Source organism: Enhydra lutris, unplaced genomic scaffold, assembly GCF_002288905.1.
Source record: "Enhydra lutris kenyoni isolate GAN:26980312 unplaced genomic scaffold, ASM228890v2 scaffoldscaffold33, whole genome shotgun sequence".
Taxonomy (NCBI): Eukaryota; Metazoa; Chordata; class Mammalia; order Carnivora; family Mustelidae; genus Enhydra; species Enhydra lutris.
Genome location: NW_019154117.1, coordinates 4,928,233 through 4,947,728, shown reverse-complemented (window position 1 = coordinate 4,947,728; position 19,496 = coordinate 4,928,233). Strand labels below are relative to the sequence as shown.

Below are 19,496 nucleotides of genomic sequence, written 5' to 3'. Positions count from 1 at the left end.
CCTAAAGACTGTGATGAAGGCTGACTCTGAGTATGACCCACATAAAACATTCATCATGAACCCTTTCCTTACTTGCCTGTCTGTGGGTGCTCTGTTCTGTTGTCTATCGAACAGCTTAAAGTTTGAAGAGGAAAATTGGCAGAATACATTTTCATTTCATTGTTTAAACATTTATTTATTTTCAAATTGACATAAAGCAACATTTAGTCTTTTTAATAGAAACATCTACGAGTTTTTGGCAAACAGGTGATCATATAAACAACGCCACAGTCAAGATCTAGAACAATTCCACCACTTGCCAAGCAAACAAACACAAAACACTCCCCAACTCTTAAAGTGAGGTACCCACTGATCTATTCTCTGTCCTATAGTTCTAAATTTTCCAGATAATCACATAAATGGGATTATCTGCTACATACCTAGAGACGAGTTTTTTCTGGCTTCTTTCACTTAGCGTAAAGCAATTGAAGATTTTATTCATTCATTCATTCATTCATTAGAGAGAGAGAGAAAGCACAAGCAGGAAGCAGCAGGCAGAGGGAGAGGGAGGAGCAGGCTCCCCAGTAAGCAAGGAACCTGATGTGGGACTCAATCCCAGGACCTGGGATCATGACCTGAGCTGAAGGCAGATACTCCGACTGAGCCACCCACGCGCCCCATCATAACCCAACTGAGATTTACCCATGTTTTTATAGTATCAGGAGCTCATTCCTTTCTGTTGCTGAGTAGTATTCCCTTATATAGACCAAATTTTGCTTATTCATTCCCCAGCTGAGGGACTTTTGGGTTGTTTCCTGTTTTGGGCAATTATGAATCAAGTTACTGTAAGTGCTAATGTATAGATTTTAGTTAGAAAATACGTTTTCATTTCGCTTGGGTAAATACTTGGGAGTAGGATCGCTGGGTCATGTGGTAAGTATATACTTAATTTTATAAGAAACCAGCAAACCTCTCCATAGTAGCTGGACTTCTTTGCTCTCTCAGCAGCAAAGTACAAGCACTCCAGTTGTTGCATTCCTGGGAGCCCTTGGTATTGACATTTTTGTGTTTTATAAAGTCATTTTAATAGGTGTGTTGAAGTATCTCTTTGTGGCTTAATTTGCATTTTCCTAGTATGTCGTGATGATAAGCATATTTTCACACGGACATATCCATATGCCTTCTTTGGTAAAGTTTGTATTCAAACTATTTGACCATTTTTAATTGGTTTATTCATTTTCTTACTTAGTTTTAGAGTTCGTTGTATAATCCAGAAGCAAGTCCTTTAACAGATGTGTGATATGCAAGTATTTTCTCTCAGTCTGCGGCTCATCTTTTCATTCTCTTAACAGTGTCTTTTACACAGCAAAGATTTTAAGTTTGGTGGAATCCAGCTTATCTTTGTTTCTTACATAGACTATGCTTCTGGCATCCTGTCTGAGAACTCTGCAGAGAGTTCTCAAAGAAAATCTCAAAGATTTTCTCCTATGTTTTCTTCTAAACACTTTATAGGTGTACATTTTACATTTAGGGTTATGATCCATCTTGAGTTACTTGTCACAGAAGATATAAAGTATGGGTTGAAGGTAATTCTTTTTCTTTTCCGTGTGTGGATATCCAGTTTCTTCAGCCTCTTTTGTTGAAAAGACTATCCTTTCTTTATTGAATTTGCCAAACATCAATTGGTCATATTTGCATAGGTCTATTTCTGGACTCCATTCTGCAGTCTGTTCTTTGCGTGTACGTTTTCCCTCATAGCACACTCTTCTGTAATGTTGTAATTCTTTTTTTCTTATGTTTTTATTTCAAAACCTAAGGTCATCTTGTAACCCAGACACGGTTAAGGGGAAATATTCATTTCTGTATTTTGTCATGCCTTGGAGGAAAAGTAGCTCCAATTATTATTCCTTTTATTCATATTTTTCCTTCTTCCTTCATCCTCCAGGGAGGGATAAAAGCCAGGGAGTCACATGACCATGGTGACACTTGAGGTCACTCTGGGGTGGGGACCACACCTTGGGTCACTCCACTTAACCTATCTTCAGGCTCTGAAACTACTTCTTCAGATCCCTGAGGTATACAAAGCAGAACTATCAGGCTGCAGAAAGGATTTCTAAGAGATGACATGTCCCTATGCAGTATTCCTACAAAGAGGAGTAGATGAATCAGGAGCCCAGAGCAGGTTTCTATCCTAAACTAACAACTAGAGCTTTCTGAAGGCTGTGGGGTCAAGCAGACCCCACCTTTCAAGTTCATTAAGTACAGAGTCTGAAAAAACTTCAACTTCTGTTATTAAATGGAAAAAAAAGTATAAAATTAGCTTGAAGGGGAAGCTATCTTGGGAGGTAATGCAAATGATTTGTTTTATGTTTCTGGAGATGTGACAGGTGCTGACTCCTATAGATGCCTGATTGCAAATAAAAGACAATTTCCCTAAGAACTTTCAGAAAGGCTCCAGCATTCCTGAAGCAGCTGCTTTCATTTGCTTAAAGAAAATGCATGTATGAATTTTTCACGCCCTGGCCAAATGTGTTACCCTTTAATTTACTCAGGGAGCCAAAATGAAAGGGAAAACCTGCTTTGTTTTGTTTTGTCTGCTTAATCTTGTAGTTGCAGAAACTTTCCAATGTTCTCCTTTGTCTCATAACTTCAGGAGTTCAATGCTAGGTTGAAGCTTAATATAATAACCTCTAATTTCAAGCTGTATTACAAAAGTATAGTCATCAAAACAATATGGTATTGGTATAAAAACAGACATATAGCTCAATCAAATGGAATAAAGAACCCAGAAATACACACACACACACACACACACACACACACACACACACATGCACATGCCCACACCAACCAAATTATATTTTCCTTACCATAAAGTTGAAAAGTATATCTATCTCCTTCATGGATGTAATATATACACGCCAGTGGATACATTGTCGTATCTGTAGAGTTGTTAGTATGGGCTTTCAAGACACAGAGAGCACACAACACACAACTCCATGAGCTACCACTCTTGACCTTGGGCAAGCTGAATCACTTCTGTAAGCATAAGTTTCACCTTCCATGAGATAGGCATGATAACTCCTGCCTTGCAGAGTTTGGGGAACATCAAAGGAGATGATGAAGTAAAGATTAGCCCAGTGTCTGCCTCACTGTGTTGAATAAATGTTGAGGTTTTACTCTGCTTCCCAGTGAGAGCCCAAGTGCAGGCTCATGTTAAAAGAATGCTTCTCAGACAGTGACGTCCACATGAACCACCTCCGCTTTGTTAAAAGGTGGAGTCTGCTTCTCTAGGGCTAAGGCCTAGGGACATCCCTTGCTTGCTTCCAGGTGAAGCTGAGGCGGGATCATAAAAGATATTTGCCTGTGCAGGTATTTTGTTTATCTAACCAATGCTTCCGAATACTCCGCACATTAGAAGCTTCCAAGGAAATCTTTAAAAAAAAAAAAAAAAATGGATGCTGGGGCACCTGGGTGGCTCAGTGGGTTAAAGCCTCTGCCTTCGGCTCAGGTCATGATCCCAGGGTCCTGGGATCGAGCCCCGCATTGGGCTCTTTGCTCAGCAGGGAGCCTGCTTCCTCCTCTCTCTGCCAGCTTCTCTGCCTACTTGTGATCTCTGTCTGTCAAATGAATAAATAAAATATTTAAAAAAAATGGATGCTGGCCTCACAAAAGGATTAAAATTTATATTTAAAGAATCCAAGGTGGGGCCTGGTATTTTTTTAAAAAGCCTCCCGAGTGATTCCAATAACGGCCACAGTTGAGGCACCCTGCTTAGTGACTGTGATGTGCATCCAGGCTTGAGAAACATGTCTTCATGCAGTTGTTTGCAACTGTAATTTTATTGCCTCTGTAATTTACATCAAGTAAGAATAATTTAAGATCTTAAAAGCATATTGCATTTCCTGAACTCCTCATTTTTATGCGGTAATCAAGCTCTCAGCTTTGCACATCTTAGAAGATTTAATTGAGAAAAATTACACCAAATAACAATTAGTCCTCTAGTTTTCTGAGCTACTCAGATATTTGATTCAGGTTTGCTAATTACTCTTTCCTCTTATGAACATTAGCTGAAAAATATCACCTGCCTAAGTGGTAACATGCTTTATACCCACAACCCCTACACACACTCTGCACAAAGCAGAGGAGAAAAGGAGCAAGCAGAAAATGGACTTTTGTCAAAGGCCCAGAGTGTATAGAGGGGAGTTCTGCTGTCTGCTATGGGGAGTTCCAGAGGAAGTTACATTTTCTCTCTCTCATGAGAAGAAAGCCTAAGTGCGGTAGATAAATTTGCTAAATAAATTCAATAGAGGCAACACCCAAGGTCCTCTTACACTTATATATCAGACTTAGCAACTGAATTTACTTGCAAATCCCATTTATCTTCCCTGCTTCCTGCTGTATCATGTGTTAAAAAAAAAAAAAAAAAAAGTGAATTCCTGAACCTGGCACACAGAAGATGGTTGCTTACGTATTAGATGAATGAGTAAGTAAATTATTCCTCTTCGGGCCAGAGTGGATTTGGTAGCAGGTAGCTCTGTCTTGGTTAGAAGAGGACTTAATAACTCAACGTTTGGAGGTGACCCCCATCAGAAAGGGATCTACCCTTAAGAGGTCCTTTTAGAGAGACCCAGAGTGAGAGTTATTACGAGTGGATTTCATGAAATGGAAGCATGCAGGAAATTCGGAAGCACGACTCTCGATTCACATGTGTCATTTCACAGTCTTCTCAACCTGTCCAGGCAAATGCGGGCGTGATCCCCAGTGTTTGACCGAGAAGCACTCATGTTCTAGACCTGCCCCAGCCCCAGCCTGCTGGCAGATGTGAATTCTTTCCTGTACTGCAAATCTGTCAGAAAGGCATGTTAATGTTCTAGTCGTGGTGAAAACAGGACTTGCAGGCAAAATGTAAACTCACCCACTTGTTCTTGAGAAAGCTCAAGTTTGGGCGTAACTACCAAGTGTGCTGTGTGATGACTAAGAATGCCAGCCCGCTTGTGCCACATGGGCAAGTTGCAGTTTGATGAGAGGAAGACAGAAGTGAGTATGGTCAGGCTCATCCTCTCTTACTTCTCCCTCTTGCTGCCCTTTGCCAAACCCTTAAGTGGAAGGTACTGTGTGCTAGGCGCTGAAGATACCACAACAAACTCAGCCTGGTCACTACCTTCAAAGTCTTGCAGGATTGTAGGAGGAGAGACTCATGTCAGAAGAGAATTGCAATGTGAACCATTTAAGCAACAGGAAACCCAGAATTTACTAGTACTTGAAAATCTATTGCCCAGGAGGTTCCTGGGTGGCTTAGTCAGTTAAGCGTCTGCCTTAGGCTCAGGTCGTGATCCCAGGGTCCTGGGATGGAGCCCTGCAGTGTGACGTCTCCCTCTCCTTCTGCCCCTCCCCCTCAAACGGTGCTCTCTCAAATAAATAAATAAAATCTTTCAAGAAAAAATCAATTGCCCAGGATGGTCAGGGAATGGGCTGTCCTGGTTAATAAAATATCACAGTTAATAAAGAATGGCCCTGGGGCGCCTGGGTAACTCAGGGGGTTAAACCTCTGCCTTCAGCTCAAATCATGATCTCAGGGTCTTGGGATCGAGGCCCACATCAGACTCTCTGCTCAGCAGGGAGCCTGCTTCCCCCTCTCTCTGCCTGCCTCTCTGCCTACTTGTGATCTGTCTCTGTCAAATAAATAAATAAAATCCTTAAAAAAAAAAAAAAGAATGGCCCTCGTTAGGTCCGTTATTAAACAAAACGAGACTGAGACAAAGTGAAATGTTATTTAAAGCTTTATTTTATGATAAGTATTAGAAGTCAGGCTGGTTGGTCAGAGGAACGAGACTGAGACAAGGTGAAAGTTATGCAAAGCTCTATTTTATGTCAAGCATTAGAAGTCAGACTGACCGGCCAGGGCCGCTCCGAAGAGAGCGCCCACCCCCAGCTCACAGGCTCAAGAACTGACTGACTGACCCCGAAGAGGGCGACCCCTCCCCATCTTACAGACTACCTTTTAGAGAGCAAAAGTCTGGCCACACATAGGTGGCCAATGAGATTGTAGTCATGTTAGGTCACGCGCAGGTGGCCAATTGAATTACAGTTTACCCTATAGTAGCTGTTTGGCCCAACCTATTTCTCTGGTCAGAGTTGGTGCTCAAGGTTGGCGCCCAAACTGTGGGGTTTACATTCTTTGGTGGTTAGGGGAAAAGTATGTGTGTTTCTTACTGATTGAATGTCTCCACCTGGCCGGACTCGTCCTTGTATTCTGGGCTCTGTTATCAAGAACTGGCCGACCTGGCCTTGTATTCTGGGCTCTGTTATTAGGAACTAGCTGACCATATTTTACTGGTTTCCCAGACTTGCTTCTAAGTAAGTTCCTCTCGGGAGAGGGGTCAGGGTCAGTTTAAGTTTTACTGCACGAACAACAAAATGGCTTTTAACCAAGATGGAGTCGCCCTGGCTAAATAGGTCCTTACAGCCCTGTGTTGCATATACAGATTACCACTTTCCCAAGAATTTTAACAGGGTACAAAAGACAGGAACCAGTGTTTGCTGACTGCCTATCCCCTGCCAAAATAAGGCACTGCATACGTGCCATTTTGTCTAACATTCACCACAGTACTTAGATGCAGATATTAACCTCGCACATTTATAGATAAAGAGGCAGAGACTCACAGAGCTAAATGACATATTCAAGATCAAAGAGCTCATAATCTCACCCCAGTCGCTCTGTCATTAGACCCCAGGCTCTTACTGTACCACTTTTTGTAATAGTAAAATCTCCTTGAATAGCATATGCTTAGAAGCCACAAGTATTTGTTGAATGGAAGTCTTGACTAATTACATGAATGGATTAAGCAAGCTGTCCTGAATATAATTTGATCTAGTCTTTTGTCATCGTTCAGAAATTACTTTAAGATCTTGCCACACCTCTGTATAATGAATATCCATTCACTAATGATGGAGGTGACATAACCTTGGGCAGTTTCCCACAGTGTCTTCATGCATACACTACCTTCATTAGTTTTACTTTGCTTTACCACTCTTCATGCCGTTGTTTTTATAGAATTCCTTAAAATCAACTCAGCTTTTATTCTTTGAGAACAATGGAGAACAAGGACCACTGTTACTGGTAAACAGAGGATATAAGCAAAAATAAATGTGATGAAAGCAGTGTTATTAAATTCTACCCCGATACCTACAGCATCTGCCTGGGAGCTTTCTCTTTTATTAAAAGGAGAAATAGCCATTATTGGAGGTGTGAGAATCTAGCTGCAAATTATATGTTACTTGAAGGGTTGAAACAGGATTAAAGAGGAAATAAATTCCTCTCTGAATAATTCAGTTCCCTTTAGCCCTTAATTCTACCTTAAATAAAATTATTTTGCATGCTTCATATTTGCCTCATATTTAGGGAAATACTGTTGCAGTAACTATAGAATTTTAGCGAAACATCTAACTGGCTCCAAATTTTAACTTCACTAACTGTATGTCCTGGCGTGAACCTCTTTGAGCCAGTTTCCTCAACTGTAAAACAGTAATAATAATACATATTTCATGGTTGTATTTTCGGGATTAAATGATGTAGTTACAGAGGACTAGCATGGTGCCTGGTGCATAGTAGGTATACACTAAATATTAGTTCTATTCTTCCTTTCTCCTTACTGACAAAAAAGAAGAACTTTGTCCAGTGGGCTGAAGTGACACGGTGGTTAAGGGCACACCTGGGTCTAGATCCAGGCTACTTTCCTGTGCCTCAGTTTCATTTTCTTTTTTTTAAGTTTTTTATTTATTTATTTATTTGACAGACAGATCACAAGTAGACAGAGAGGCAGGCAGAGAGAGACAGAGAGATAGAGGAGGAAGCAGGCTCCCTGCTGAGCAGAGAGCCCAATGCAGGGCTCGATCCCAGGACCTTGAGATCATGATTTGGGCCGAAGGCAGAGGCTTTAACCCACTGAGCCACCCAGGTGCCCCTCAGTTTCATTTTCTAACAAGAGGATGGCTCTACCTTGCTGGCTTTCTGGGAAAACTCAATGAGATTGTGTGTTGGCAGAGGACTAACCCCTAGTAAGAACTCAACAGATGATAATTATTATTACTCCCCGTCACGAGAGGAGGTCGTCTTTGGCAGGGTTGATATAATCTGATCCATACAGAGAAAATGAGCCTGGGTGAGAGGTGAGAAGACAATAATCAGCCACACAGGTGGGGCATGTTGAGAGGAGCGAAGTAGCTCAAAACAGTGGATCAAGAGTTCCACTCTTGCCCAGACAGGACAGGGCACAGGAGAGAAAGGAGCCTGAAGGACAGCCCAGTTCGTGACAGGTGTCTCCCGGACCACGGGGGTGGGATGGGCCTCCTCAACTCCCACTCTCCACAGAACTGAGATGCGAAGGCAAACAATGGGAGAACACCTTGTTTTTTGTTCAGCTTTATTTACAGTGACGGCCCCTCAGGAACTGTACACAGTGGACCATGGGAGCAGTGTGACCCTGGAGTGTCACTTTGACACTGGAGGTCATGTGGAACTCAGGAACTTAAAGGCCAGTTTGCAGAAGATGGAAAACTATACATCCTTGCAGAGTGAAAGAGCCAGCTTGCTGGAAGAGCAGCTGCCCCTGGGGAAGGCCTCATTCCACATCCCTCGAGTGCAGCTGACGGACGCGGGCCAGTACCGCTGCCTCATCATCTACGGCCTCGCCTGGGACTACAAGTACCTGACTCTGAAAGTCAAAGGTGAGTCGTTTCCAGCGCGGGAATCTGTGGAGGCATCTGCCCAAGTAAAAACCAGGAGGATGGTTGCACAGAGACGGGGCTATCAGAGAAAACAGAAGCACCTGCCCAGAAATACTTTCTTAACATCTGAATATAAGGTAGCTGAGGTGAGGGTACATCAGGGTAGGAGCTGCAGGAATGATGTGGGTCTAGAGGGAAGGCAGGAAAGGGGTCCCTGAAAGCCAGGAAGGTGCCAAAGATAAGCTTTGCCTGCTCACAGTTCCCCCAAGGAACAACACTGGCTTGATCATTAAGCTCCTCTTTAAGAGAAACTTACTCCTCTAGTCCAGAGTTTTTCAAACCGTGGTTTGCTGGCCATTCGTGGAATAAAGCATCGGTTTAGTGAGTAGCAACCAGGTGGGTGTCTTTCTCCAAATAAAATGAATAGATCAGAAGGCATCACATAATAGGGCTGAACGTCGTTTTGTGGAACTCTTGTTTCAGAGATGGGGTGTGTGCATGTGTGTTGGATTATGATGTAAAATATTTTTTCTCACTGTGGGACGCGGTCCCAAAAGTTTGGAGAACACTGCTCTAGTCCAAGCTTCACGTATTGCAAATGAAGCGGCCAAAGTCCAAGAAGCGAAGAGTGCTGGGCTTGGGGAACCCAGTCCGGTCCAACGCCGTCCCAGTTCCTCTAGACTGAGGGCTCTCCTCACCACAACACAAGCCAAGAACCTAAGTCTGAAGAAATCTTCAAGTTCATGTTTGCTTTGGAAAAGGCCATTTTGGGAAAGCCTTCTAACAAATACAAAAGAACAGACTTGGTTCTGTTGCTAGCTTGTGTCTTTCAGCCCACACTGACTTATCTGGGTTTTCTCTGTCCCCTCCCAGTCTCACCCAGTAAGCCTCAGAGGATCTGTACCGTCATCTGGAAAGTCCATAGACTTTGGACCCTAAAGACCATGGACCTTGGTAGCAATATTGTGACTTCATGATCTGGTACAAGGAAGGATAAACTGGGAGGATTAGACATGAGGGTGAATGCTTTCACCTGTGATCTTGGGCCGGTTATTTCACCTTTACAATCACAGATTTTTCTTATTTGTAAAAGGATACCATAGTAGCACCTCCCACAGAGGATTATGGTACAAATTTTAAAAGATACTGAACCTAAAGAAGTGAGCATGGTTCTTGGCATGTGTTGAGTGTCTGGAGAGCTGGTCCAAAGCCCTCCTCTCCCTTTAGCTCTCAGTAAGTCATGAGGAGAGTCATTAGCCTGGATGTAACTGCCTTCTCTCTTAATTGCATTTCCCGTACCCACAACTGGGATGAACTCCAGAACTTTCAAGTTCGTCTGATTTCAATTAATGGGAGGAAAGCAGTCTCTACATTCTCACGATCCCGTAATGAATTCCGTGTCTGCACCCCTAGTGCACTGCCTCCGTGTTTGTTAACCTCTGCTTGAATGCTATAATGCATTGTAGGGTCTCTGGGCAACCTAGGGCCAGTCCTTCCACTCCTCTCCAGCTGAGGGCTGCCCCTCCTTCCTGGGATGCCACGCTGCCAGCTTCATCACCTAGAGCAGAGATGGCTCAGCTGCAGACCAGTGTATTCCTTAAATCTTAATTATTTATTCTTTAAATCCTTGCTGCTCTTCAAATGATGGTATATGGGGATCACAAGATTTTCTGAGGGTTTGCAGGGGCCCGGGCAATTTTAGGAAATGAGTTTCTAATTCTTCCTCTTCCCTACGTATTCTTTCCCCAAACTGAGTGTGCCTGAGAATTAGGCTTCCAGGCAAGTCTCTTGGGGTTCCCCTAAAACACTTCCTCTTTTATCATTGGCTTCTTCCATTTCATAAGAAGTGTACCTCTCACCAATGTGGTGTGTTGCCTCGGGGTGTAGAAAAACTCTACCTTGCTAAACAAAAGACTAATCGGAAATATTGATACCTTATCAAACTAATGACTAACAAATCCTTCTGCAGAACAGGTGATGCCAAATTCTGTTTTCAGCAAAGCTGGAGGAGGCCCTAATACAGTTAAGGGCTGATGCTAAAAAATGAAGTAGGGGTTGTTGTTTTGTTTTTTTTTTTTTGTTTTGTTTTTTTTTGCCATATAAATCATAAGGCTTTTGAGCATGAAATGACATCTCTATAACAAAACTCCTCCCACAACCACTTACTTGTTCGTATGAGCAAGTTTCCTTAGCCTTTCTTGTCATAAAAATGGAAAAATTGAAATAGAGCTGAGGCTAGTCTTGCCTCATTCCAACAACCATATGCATCCTTGGATACATGAACAAATTGAAAAAGAGAGACCCACCCGTCCCCTTAAGGGATATATTTCCAGAAAACCTTTATCTTTTTTTTTCAGTGTTCCAAGATTCATTGTTTATGCACCACACCCATGGAGGACATTAGGAGAAGGAAAACTCTTATCTTTTAATCATTATCAATATTCATAATATTTTACATTTTGATTTTAGGTGTTCTGATAATAGAAATTAGATTTCAGTCCAGAAGGAAACTGAACACTTGAAGCCTTGTGATCACAAGCAAAAAATTAATCTCAATAGCTATACGTGTTTCGTTGTTGCACAGAAATATAAGGATCCCCAATACAACATGTTGAGATTGGATAGAATCCTATAGAAAAGTGGAATGGGAGCTGAAGGTCATGGACTGAAACAGTGTGAAAAAGAGAGAGTTTAAAGCTCTGACCATTACAGGAGAATTTTTAAAAAGATTTTATTTTTTGATTTGAGAGAGGGAGAAAACACGCAGGGAGAGAGAGAGGGAGAAGCAGACTCCCTGCTGAGGAGGGACCCTAATGTGGGACTCAATCCCAGGACCCTGAGATCATGACCTGAGCTGAAGCAGATGCTTAACCGACTGAGCCTCCCAGGTGCCCCTACAGGAGAATTTTTTTTCTTTTCTTTTTTTTTTTTAATTTATTTGACAGAGATCACAAGTAGGCAGAGAGGCAGGCAGAGAGAGAGGAGGAAGCAGGCTCCCCGCCGAGCAGAGAGCCTGATGTGGGGCTCGATTCCAGGACGCTGGGATCGCGACCCGAGCCGAAGGCAGAGGCCCCAGCTCACTGAGCCACCCAGGCGCCTACAGGAGAATTTGTATATGTATTTTTCCAAGGACGGGGGGGTGTATAAAAGATACCTCCTTTGATATCTAGACAGCATTAGGTACATATGTAAGAGGGAAATCGTTGTTTTACTTAAAATATATAATGTTTATAAAATGATAAACCTTATATATTTTTCCAATACACACACTTAGAAAAAATTTTAAGAACCTACCTAATAAATGTGTGAGATGGTGCATACTGTGTCACAGCCTTTAAGAGGAATGCAAGCAAAAACAGGAAAAGTTGAAGACCATCACCTGAGAGTATCCTATCCTGATCAGGGGAGACCCGGTGCCTCAGTTAGGATCTGCTTCAATAAAACAGGACAGGAAGAAGTATGTGCTTCTTCCTTAAAATGCCTGATCTATGGCATAAACTTGAAAACAGGTTTATAGCACCTACTTTGATATCTGGGCAGTAGTTGATATTAAATATAGTGAAAAGAAAACTACTTTTTTAAAAGCACAGGAAAAACAGTACTAGGTAGAAGGGCTAGAGAGTCTAAAAGACACAGGATCACAGGGTTCTGACAGGCAGCTGTAACGAGGAACCTGTCTGAGAGAGGGTAGGGAGTGTGGCTGAAGAGAAGAGGCCAGAGAGCCCAGGGACTGAGCCCGCAGGCTGAGAACTGGCCTGAGCCAAGGATCCCAGACAGACACAGAAGTCCTGGGAACAGAAGGGCCAAACCCGCCCCCAAAACCCTAGTAGGAAATGAGGAGGGGGATGGGAGAGCGCCAACCCCCAGAGTGGACTGAGGCTCACAGAAGTCTTTCAAACCCACAAAAAGGCCCAGGCTAGATGGGAGTTCGACTTGAGTGAGCAGAGGAAGGAGGCAACAAGGCTTCCATTTTCTCTCACCATGGCCTCTACCCGGAGGAGGGGATGACAAAGGACCTGGAGAGGGAACAGCCCAAGGGAAGCAGGGCAGCCTTGAAAGGATAAGGGACAGTTGGCCTCTGGACCTAGAGAAAGCATTGGCTTAAAGCACTTAGTGATGGGGCTAAGTCTCTCCCTTTCCTCCTTTGGGGAAACAGAAGGGCAATAAGGAAAGCTGGAGTTTGACAATTACGTTCTGAATTCCGCAGTGGGCAAAAGCTCCTGGGGAGTACAAGCTGTGTAACCCGAGGTTCCTTCCGAGGTCATCTGACAGAGGAATTGGGAGCAAGCCTAAAAGATTTCCGTCAGCGATTCCTAGAAACCTGCCTACATTCTGTAAGACCAAGGCGTGTGAAACTACATTTTTTCACCTTCGTTACGTCCTTACAATGATAGAGCAGATAATACCACCGGCTGCTTATGCCAGAGTGGCCAGTCGCATAGGGATCCTTCAGTCAGAGATGACCAGGGAGACAGAAACCATTCAAACCGGCAGAAATTTAAATTTGAAAACAGAAATTCTTTTACTAGAACAGACAGAGTAACTAATCAGGGGGAACAGGGAGGCGAATCAGCAATTAGCAATAACGAGAAGCTGCTGCCTGCACTGGACTGGAGGGAGAGGAAGGGGGCAGGGCTAATGGAGCTCAGCGGCCTGAGTCACGGAGCAGATACGAGAACCACAGCAGGCCCATCCAGCGGCAGCAGGAGGAAGGAAACTGTGGGGGCTGCTGGAGAGGCTCGTGGAGCATAAGGCATTGGGGGGGAAACACCGTAACTTCTCCCTCCTGTTTGCCCTCCAGACTTCCCACTGTGCCTCCTGTGGGCTGTCAGGAGCCTGGGAGATACGGCCTGCAGAGTCGGCCTTCACACAGAGCAGAGCAGAGCAGAACACTTGCGGGATGGATCTGAGGGCAGACAGGCCCAGGATCCACACAGCACACATCTTGTGCGTAAACTGGTAAAATGTGAGATGAATGGTGGTGTAGTTGACCAGAACTGTAACAGACTCAATAGCTGGTAGGTGTTGACTCAAGGCTGACGAAGGGTGATGGATGCTCTTGGGTCAACCAGGAGACAGTCTGCAGGTGCCCACAGAGTTGTTACAGCCAACAAAGCTGCACCTGGATCATTCATTTAATAACATTTATGACTTTAGGCTGCATGAAAACCCTATGTGGGCCTAAAATGTGCTCAACACATGGAAGTAATTAGTCATCCTGCACTTCATACTGCTTAGGTAAAATCTGGAATATAGATCATGTTACATTGGCAAACAAAGTGAATCCAAAGACTGGTATGTGGAACTGGGTCTAAAAATTGTCCTTTGAGATATGGTTGAAGAAAATAGGCAAGTTTTACCCAGAAGGGAAAGACTATATGGAATCTTGCCACTTACCTTCAAATACCCAAAGGATCATATTTAGCAGCTAATGATCATGGCTAATATTAATTGAATTTTTACTACGCTCTAGGCACCTAGCTCATTCAATCACCCTAACACCTCTGTTAAGGATAGGTATTATGATACCTGGTTATAAAGGAGAAACTTGAGGGCTTTAAAGGTCACGTAACCAGCCCTTGGCTCAAGCCTAATCTAACCACGTTCTTAACTACTATGTAGCTCATACATTGACTTAGTAAACCAGACAGTTATCAAGGGGTTGAAGCTGCCAAGAGGCAAAGTTTGACTTGGGAGAAGAATGATCTTTCCAGTGAAAGTTTAGCTTTCTTATTATCTAATCATGGTAATGGCTGCTCCTAGCAGGAGGAGTTTCCATTTATAGATGTATTTAGCCAAAAGTTAGTTATCTAGCAGCTTACAGATATCAGAAAAGATAATCTTTTAAAAAAAAAAAAAAAGGAAGAAAAAAGAAAAGATAATCTTTATTTTATTTATTGTTTTTTATTTATTTATTTATTCCTTTTATCTTTATTAAAGATAAAAAGGGACATTTCATCATGATAAAGAAGTCAATATGAGAGGGAGACGTAACAGTCCTCAATGTGTCCATGTCTAACAACATAACTTCAGAACATACAACACACACACAAAAAAAAAAACACAAAAAAATTCTCTAAAAGCAGAAATAGATCCACAATCTTTTGGAGATTTCAACTCTATTACAACAGGTAAAGTAAACAAAAAAGAAAATAGAAGAATTGTGTAAACAGCGCCATCTTGGCCTATTGACGCGTGTGAAACTTATACACAACAACAGCCGAGTAGGAATTGGACTCGTTTGAATTGGAAGATCACTTTTAGCTCTGAAATTCTAAAATTTACTCATCTTTTCCTAAGAATAGCCTCCTTGGTGCAGCTTCCCCATTGTGTGTGGCTGATAATGATGCCTTTCCCCCCACTTCCCGAATTGCACAAGGCTGTGGAGACATCTTTAATATTGTATACATGCAGGTTGTAAGCGCCCATCCCTTTTCCCAGCCTTGCTGGTTCTTCTAGTTGAACATCTCTCTCATCTTCTCCCTCATTTGTATATCCCAGGTTACAGACTCAGCCTCCCTTCTGATTCTTGACTCTCCTACCGATGAAATCACCTCTCAACATGGCCCCCAAGAGCAGCTTCTTATTCTGAGCTCCCCTGCAGGAATGGGCCAGACCTTCATATGCAACACATTGCATCCATTTGTTCTCCTCCATCCCTCCCTCAAAGACCCCAGTGCTTACAGAAATAATCTGCAATGTAATAGGATAAATGATCATAAGAGGACATCAAACCAAGGGGAAATAGTATAGATAAATATAATGAAAGATAAGTGAGTCCTCAAAATGCATGCTTCAGATACTGTTAAATTGCCAGAGGTAGATCAAAATTGGCCTAAAGGAGACTGGTAAGTCTAACCAGTTCAAGTCCTCACTAGGCTGCTTCAAAACCTGATTCTCCTCATGTTCTACTAGTCCCGTGTGCCCCTAAGTCCCCGCCCTTCCTGTGTCTGTTACTCCATCCCCAAACATTTTGCTATTACATAGACAATCATCCTCTTATGAAGATTCCTCTTATGATGATTCAGAATAATGTAGCCATGAAGGGCATGAGTTCAAGTCCCCCACCCCACCCCAGATTCCAGCTGTTTCCCTGTTTATAAAATAGGAAAACGAATTTTCCCTAATTCCTAGGGTCCTTACAGAGTTTAAATGAGGTAATGTATGTTAAAGAGATAGAATCAGATTTTAGAGCCACTCACCTCTGTTCCTCTCTAAGCTATACGTACAAGAATCAATAACCAAATGGGAAATGAACTCCATTTTTTAAATTCATAACCAGATGAGCACATGATTTTCTCCTTTCCCCTCTCCCAGCTTCAGGGCTTCTCTGGTGGTCTACACTGGAGAACATGACTTGGGGCCTCTTTTTTCTTGCACCCTCATCCTAGCTTAGAGTTCAGGTTTGCAGAAGACCCTGAAGTTACTCATCTATCCAGCGTCATGGGTAAGAAAGTTCACCTCACCCATCCAGTTACAGCAGAAGGTGGAAAACCATGAGCAGGGAAGATATCAGAGGTTTTTTGAGCTAGGCCAGCCAACGGGCCCAGCTGAGTATGCTTTCCCACATGGAGGCAAGAACTTAAGAGAGGGCTGTGGGTTGTGAACCGTGCTTCAAGACTCAGTCACCCAGTCCAGTGAACTGTGACCCACTGAGCATCTTTGACCATAACTAATCAAATTAGCAACTCTTAACACAGGGACACAAAGAGGCAAAAATTGTGAAGAGGGGCCTGAACATTCCTTTCCCCTCAGCAGGATGTAAAATCACAGGGCACGAAGTTGAGCACCTAGAAAACCCTTAGTACCTCACTGTTATCGTGATTTTAAGTTAAAATCGCTTTTCACAAAGGGTGTGCTCATTTCTACTCCTCCCAACAATTTAAGAAAAAAAATAGTTTTGTCACCCCTGTGCCATATATGCGATCAAAATTTGTATCAAAATTCTGTTTCTTAAATATTTCCTACCTAATGAAAACTAGTATGCATTTCCTCTTCCCTTCACTGAAAAATCAACAGGTTACTTCCCGTATTCCCTGGTATTTGCATGTGTTATCAATATTTGTTTGTTTTAGGCTATCATCTAAAATAATTGGACAATTTGTCCTTGTGTCTTCCTATTGCTTTCAATGTCACTTGTATTCGTTTTAGATCTGTTTCCTAGAGGGCAGGGAGCGATGTTTGATTAATTCACTCAGCATGTACCACAAGTGTGTGCGGCTCACTGTGTGTGTGTGTGTGTGTGTTGGACAGGAGAAGCAAGTAATAGATATAGTCAAACTACTTATAGACAGACTCTAGGTCTTTATTTTTTCTCCTCCTAATCTCACAGAGAAGAAAGGAAAGAGGGAAGTGGGAAGAGAATTTTCTCCTGTAGAAGCAGCAACAAATAAACCAAGAATGTGGGGGTAATCAAGTGATTTTATTTATCCCCCTCTCTTTTCTCCAGTCCTCAGCCGTGAGATAATTTGGAATAATACAGGAAGCCACAGAGTGTGGTGGGATAAAGTACTGTTGAGATGTGCAATCAGACTTCTGGTGTGCAAACATCGACTCTCCCAGTTGTTAGCCCCGTGACTTTGGGAAAAATACTCAATCTCACTTCAGTTACTTCCAACAAAAATTGGGACTATCAACAATGCCATTTTTGTTATAAGAATTATATCATTCAGTGTAAATAGGGTGCTATCTGAGGCAAAGAAATGTGTAAAAAAGTAAGGCCATTATTACTTAGTATCGATAATGATAATTTTATTCATTTCGCGTGTTATCAAGTCCAAAGCCGTCTCGGAACCAGAAAAGAAAGATTATTTCTTTTTCTTCTTTTATTATCCAGCTTCCTACAAGAAAATAAACACTTATTTACTTAGGATCCCCGGGGTAGATGAGGTAGAGCTCACCTGCCAGGCTGAAGGTTATCCGTTGGCAGAAGTATCCTGGTCAAACATCAGCGTTCCTGCCAACACCAGCCACATCAAGACCGCTGATGGCCTCTACCAGGTCACCAGCATTCTGCGCCTCAAGCTGCACCCTGGCGGGAACGTCAGCTGTGTGTTCTGGAATGCTAACATGGACGAACGTTTTTCAGCCGTCATTGAATATGGTGAAAGTGGTAAGAGTGGCTCCCCCCTTCCTAACTCCCTCGGTCAGGGTTTAGGCAGGAAATAGATGGCACACTCAGAATGAGTCATTTGAGGACAGAGGGATGAAAGACCTATGTATGAAGGTGTGGCCGGATTTAGAGAAGCTAGGAAGAGTATTGCAGGACCCTGGGGCTTCCCCAGTCAGAGAAGCAGTTACCACTGTTGGAGGGATTACTGAATCCTGGGAAAGGGAGCTGCAGGGAAAGTGCCCCTTGACAGGAGCAGTGGCCTCCAATAGAGGGACTCCGCCACCTGTAACAACTCTGCAAGATGGAAGCTGGGTAAATGAACTCCCCAGCCTCCGCCTCCTCCCACCTCCCAATCTCCTGCTGGTGCCTCCCATTGGCTGAAGCCACTAGAAGTCAGAAAACAAGGGAGTCCACTGATGTGTTCCATAAAGGTCAACCTCTCAGAGCTCAGAGCACAGTGTGGCAGTGTAGAGAATGGATCTGAAGAGGAAACAGAAAATATCCACAAAAGTGAGTCGCTGTGACTCAGGCACAGTGCAAGGAATCAGCAGGATGAATATTACTTTGCTGGCTTTGCTGATAATCAAGTGGTTATGGGGATTCCAAGGAAAACTGGTCTTTTGTAAAATCAGAGCCTTTGCTGAGTATGCTGAGTCCCACCCTTTAGATCTTCAGACACCAGGACAATTTCACACGATTTTGGGAGTCTATTTTTTATTTGCCGAATAAGACCATTTATTTGCTAAGTAAGAGCAACTTATATCTAGTACCAAAATTCTTTCATAAGAGGTCATTTTATCACCAAGCACGTCATAATTTTCCTAGTGCTCCTATAACAAATTACTGCAAACTTCATGGGCTTAAGACAACATTAATTAACTTACGCTTCTGAAAATCAGAAATCCAAAAGGGGCTGTGCTGGGTTCAAACCAAGGTGTTGATAGGGTGACAGAGGCTCTAAGGGAGAGTTCCTTTTCTCATCTTTCCCAGTTTCTAGAGATCACCTGCCTTTCTTAGCTCATGGTTCCTTCCTCCCCCTGCAGAGCCAAAAGCTACATGCCTCAGACCTCTGTTTCTGTGTCCTCACATCTTTCTTTAATTCTCCTGTCTCACTCTTCCACCTTATAAAGACCCTTCTAATTACATTGGATGCCTTCCCACAACCCAATAATTCAGGTTAACTTTCCCATTTCAAGGTCCTGAATATAATCACATCTGCAAAATCCCTTTTCCCATGTGGGATAACATGTTCACAGGTTTCAGGGATTCAAACATGGACCTCTTTGAGGGGACTCAGTATTCTCCTACCATACCAGTAAAGGACATAATCTCCGAATAAAGGACAGTCCCTAGCACTACTTAAATATGACTTTATAGAAAATTTACTGTGTTGTCATTGTATTTCACCTTTTGCCCTTCATGTTAGTTAGACAAAACAGAGCGTGTGACAGGAGCTTGTGTAGCATCTAAGTATTTAAGTGGCGACCTCGGGGAGCAAAAAGGAGAGGTTGGGGCGATTCAGACAGAGCAGAAGGAAGAGTAAACATAAGGGTACATTATCAAAGTTGTTGCTGTTGGGAAAACAGAGCCCAGATACCCAAGGACCACCTGAGAAGTGTACAGATGGCCTCCTCAGATGCTCACTCAGAGCACGTCAGGTGAAGGTCATCTACTT

General features: G+C 42.9%; 1 protein-coding gene across 2 annotated transcripts in view; it reads left to right on the top strand.

Moving 5' to 3' along the window:
• LOC111153617 (programmed cell death 1 ligand 2) overlaps positions 1–19,496 on the top strand; it is a 54,524-nt gene that overhangs the window by 13,855 nt on the left and 21,173 nt on the right. The window contains exons 3-4 of one of the 2 annotated variants that reach the window (XM_022512759.1): positions 8,404–8,709; positions 17,546–17,788. In XM_022512759.1, the coding sequence (XP_022368467.1) occupies positions 8,404–8,709; positions 17,546–17,788 (549 nt within the window). Of the gene's footprint in view, positions 1–8,403; positions 8,710–17,545; positions 17,822–19,496 lie in introns of both variants that reach the window. The other variant, XM_022512758.1, reaches the window with a different exon arrangement.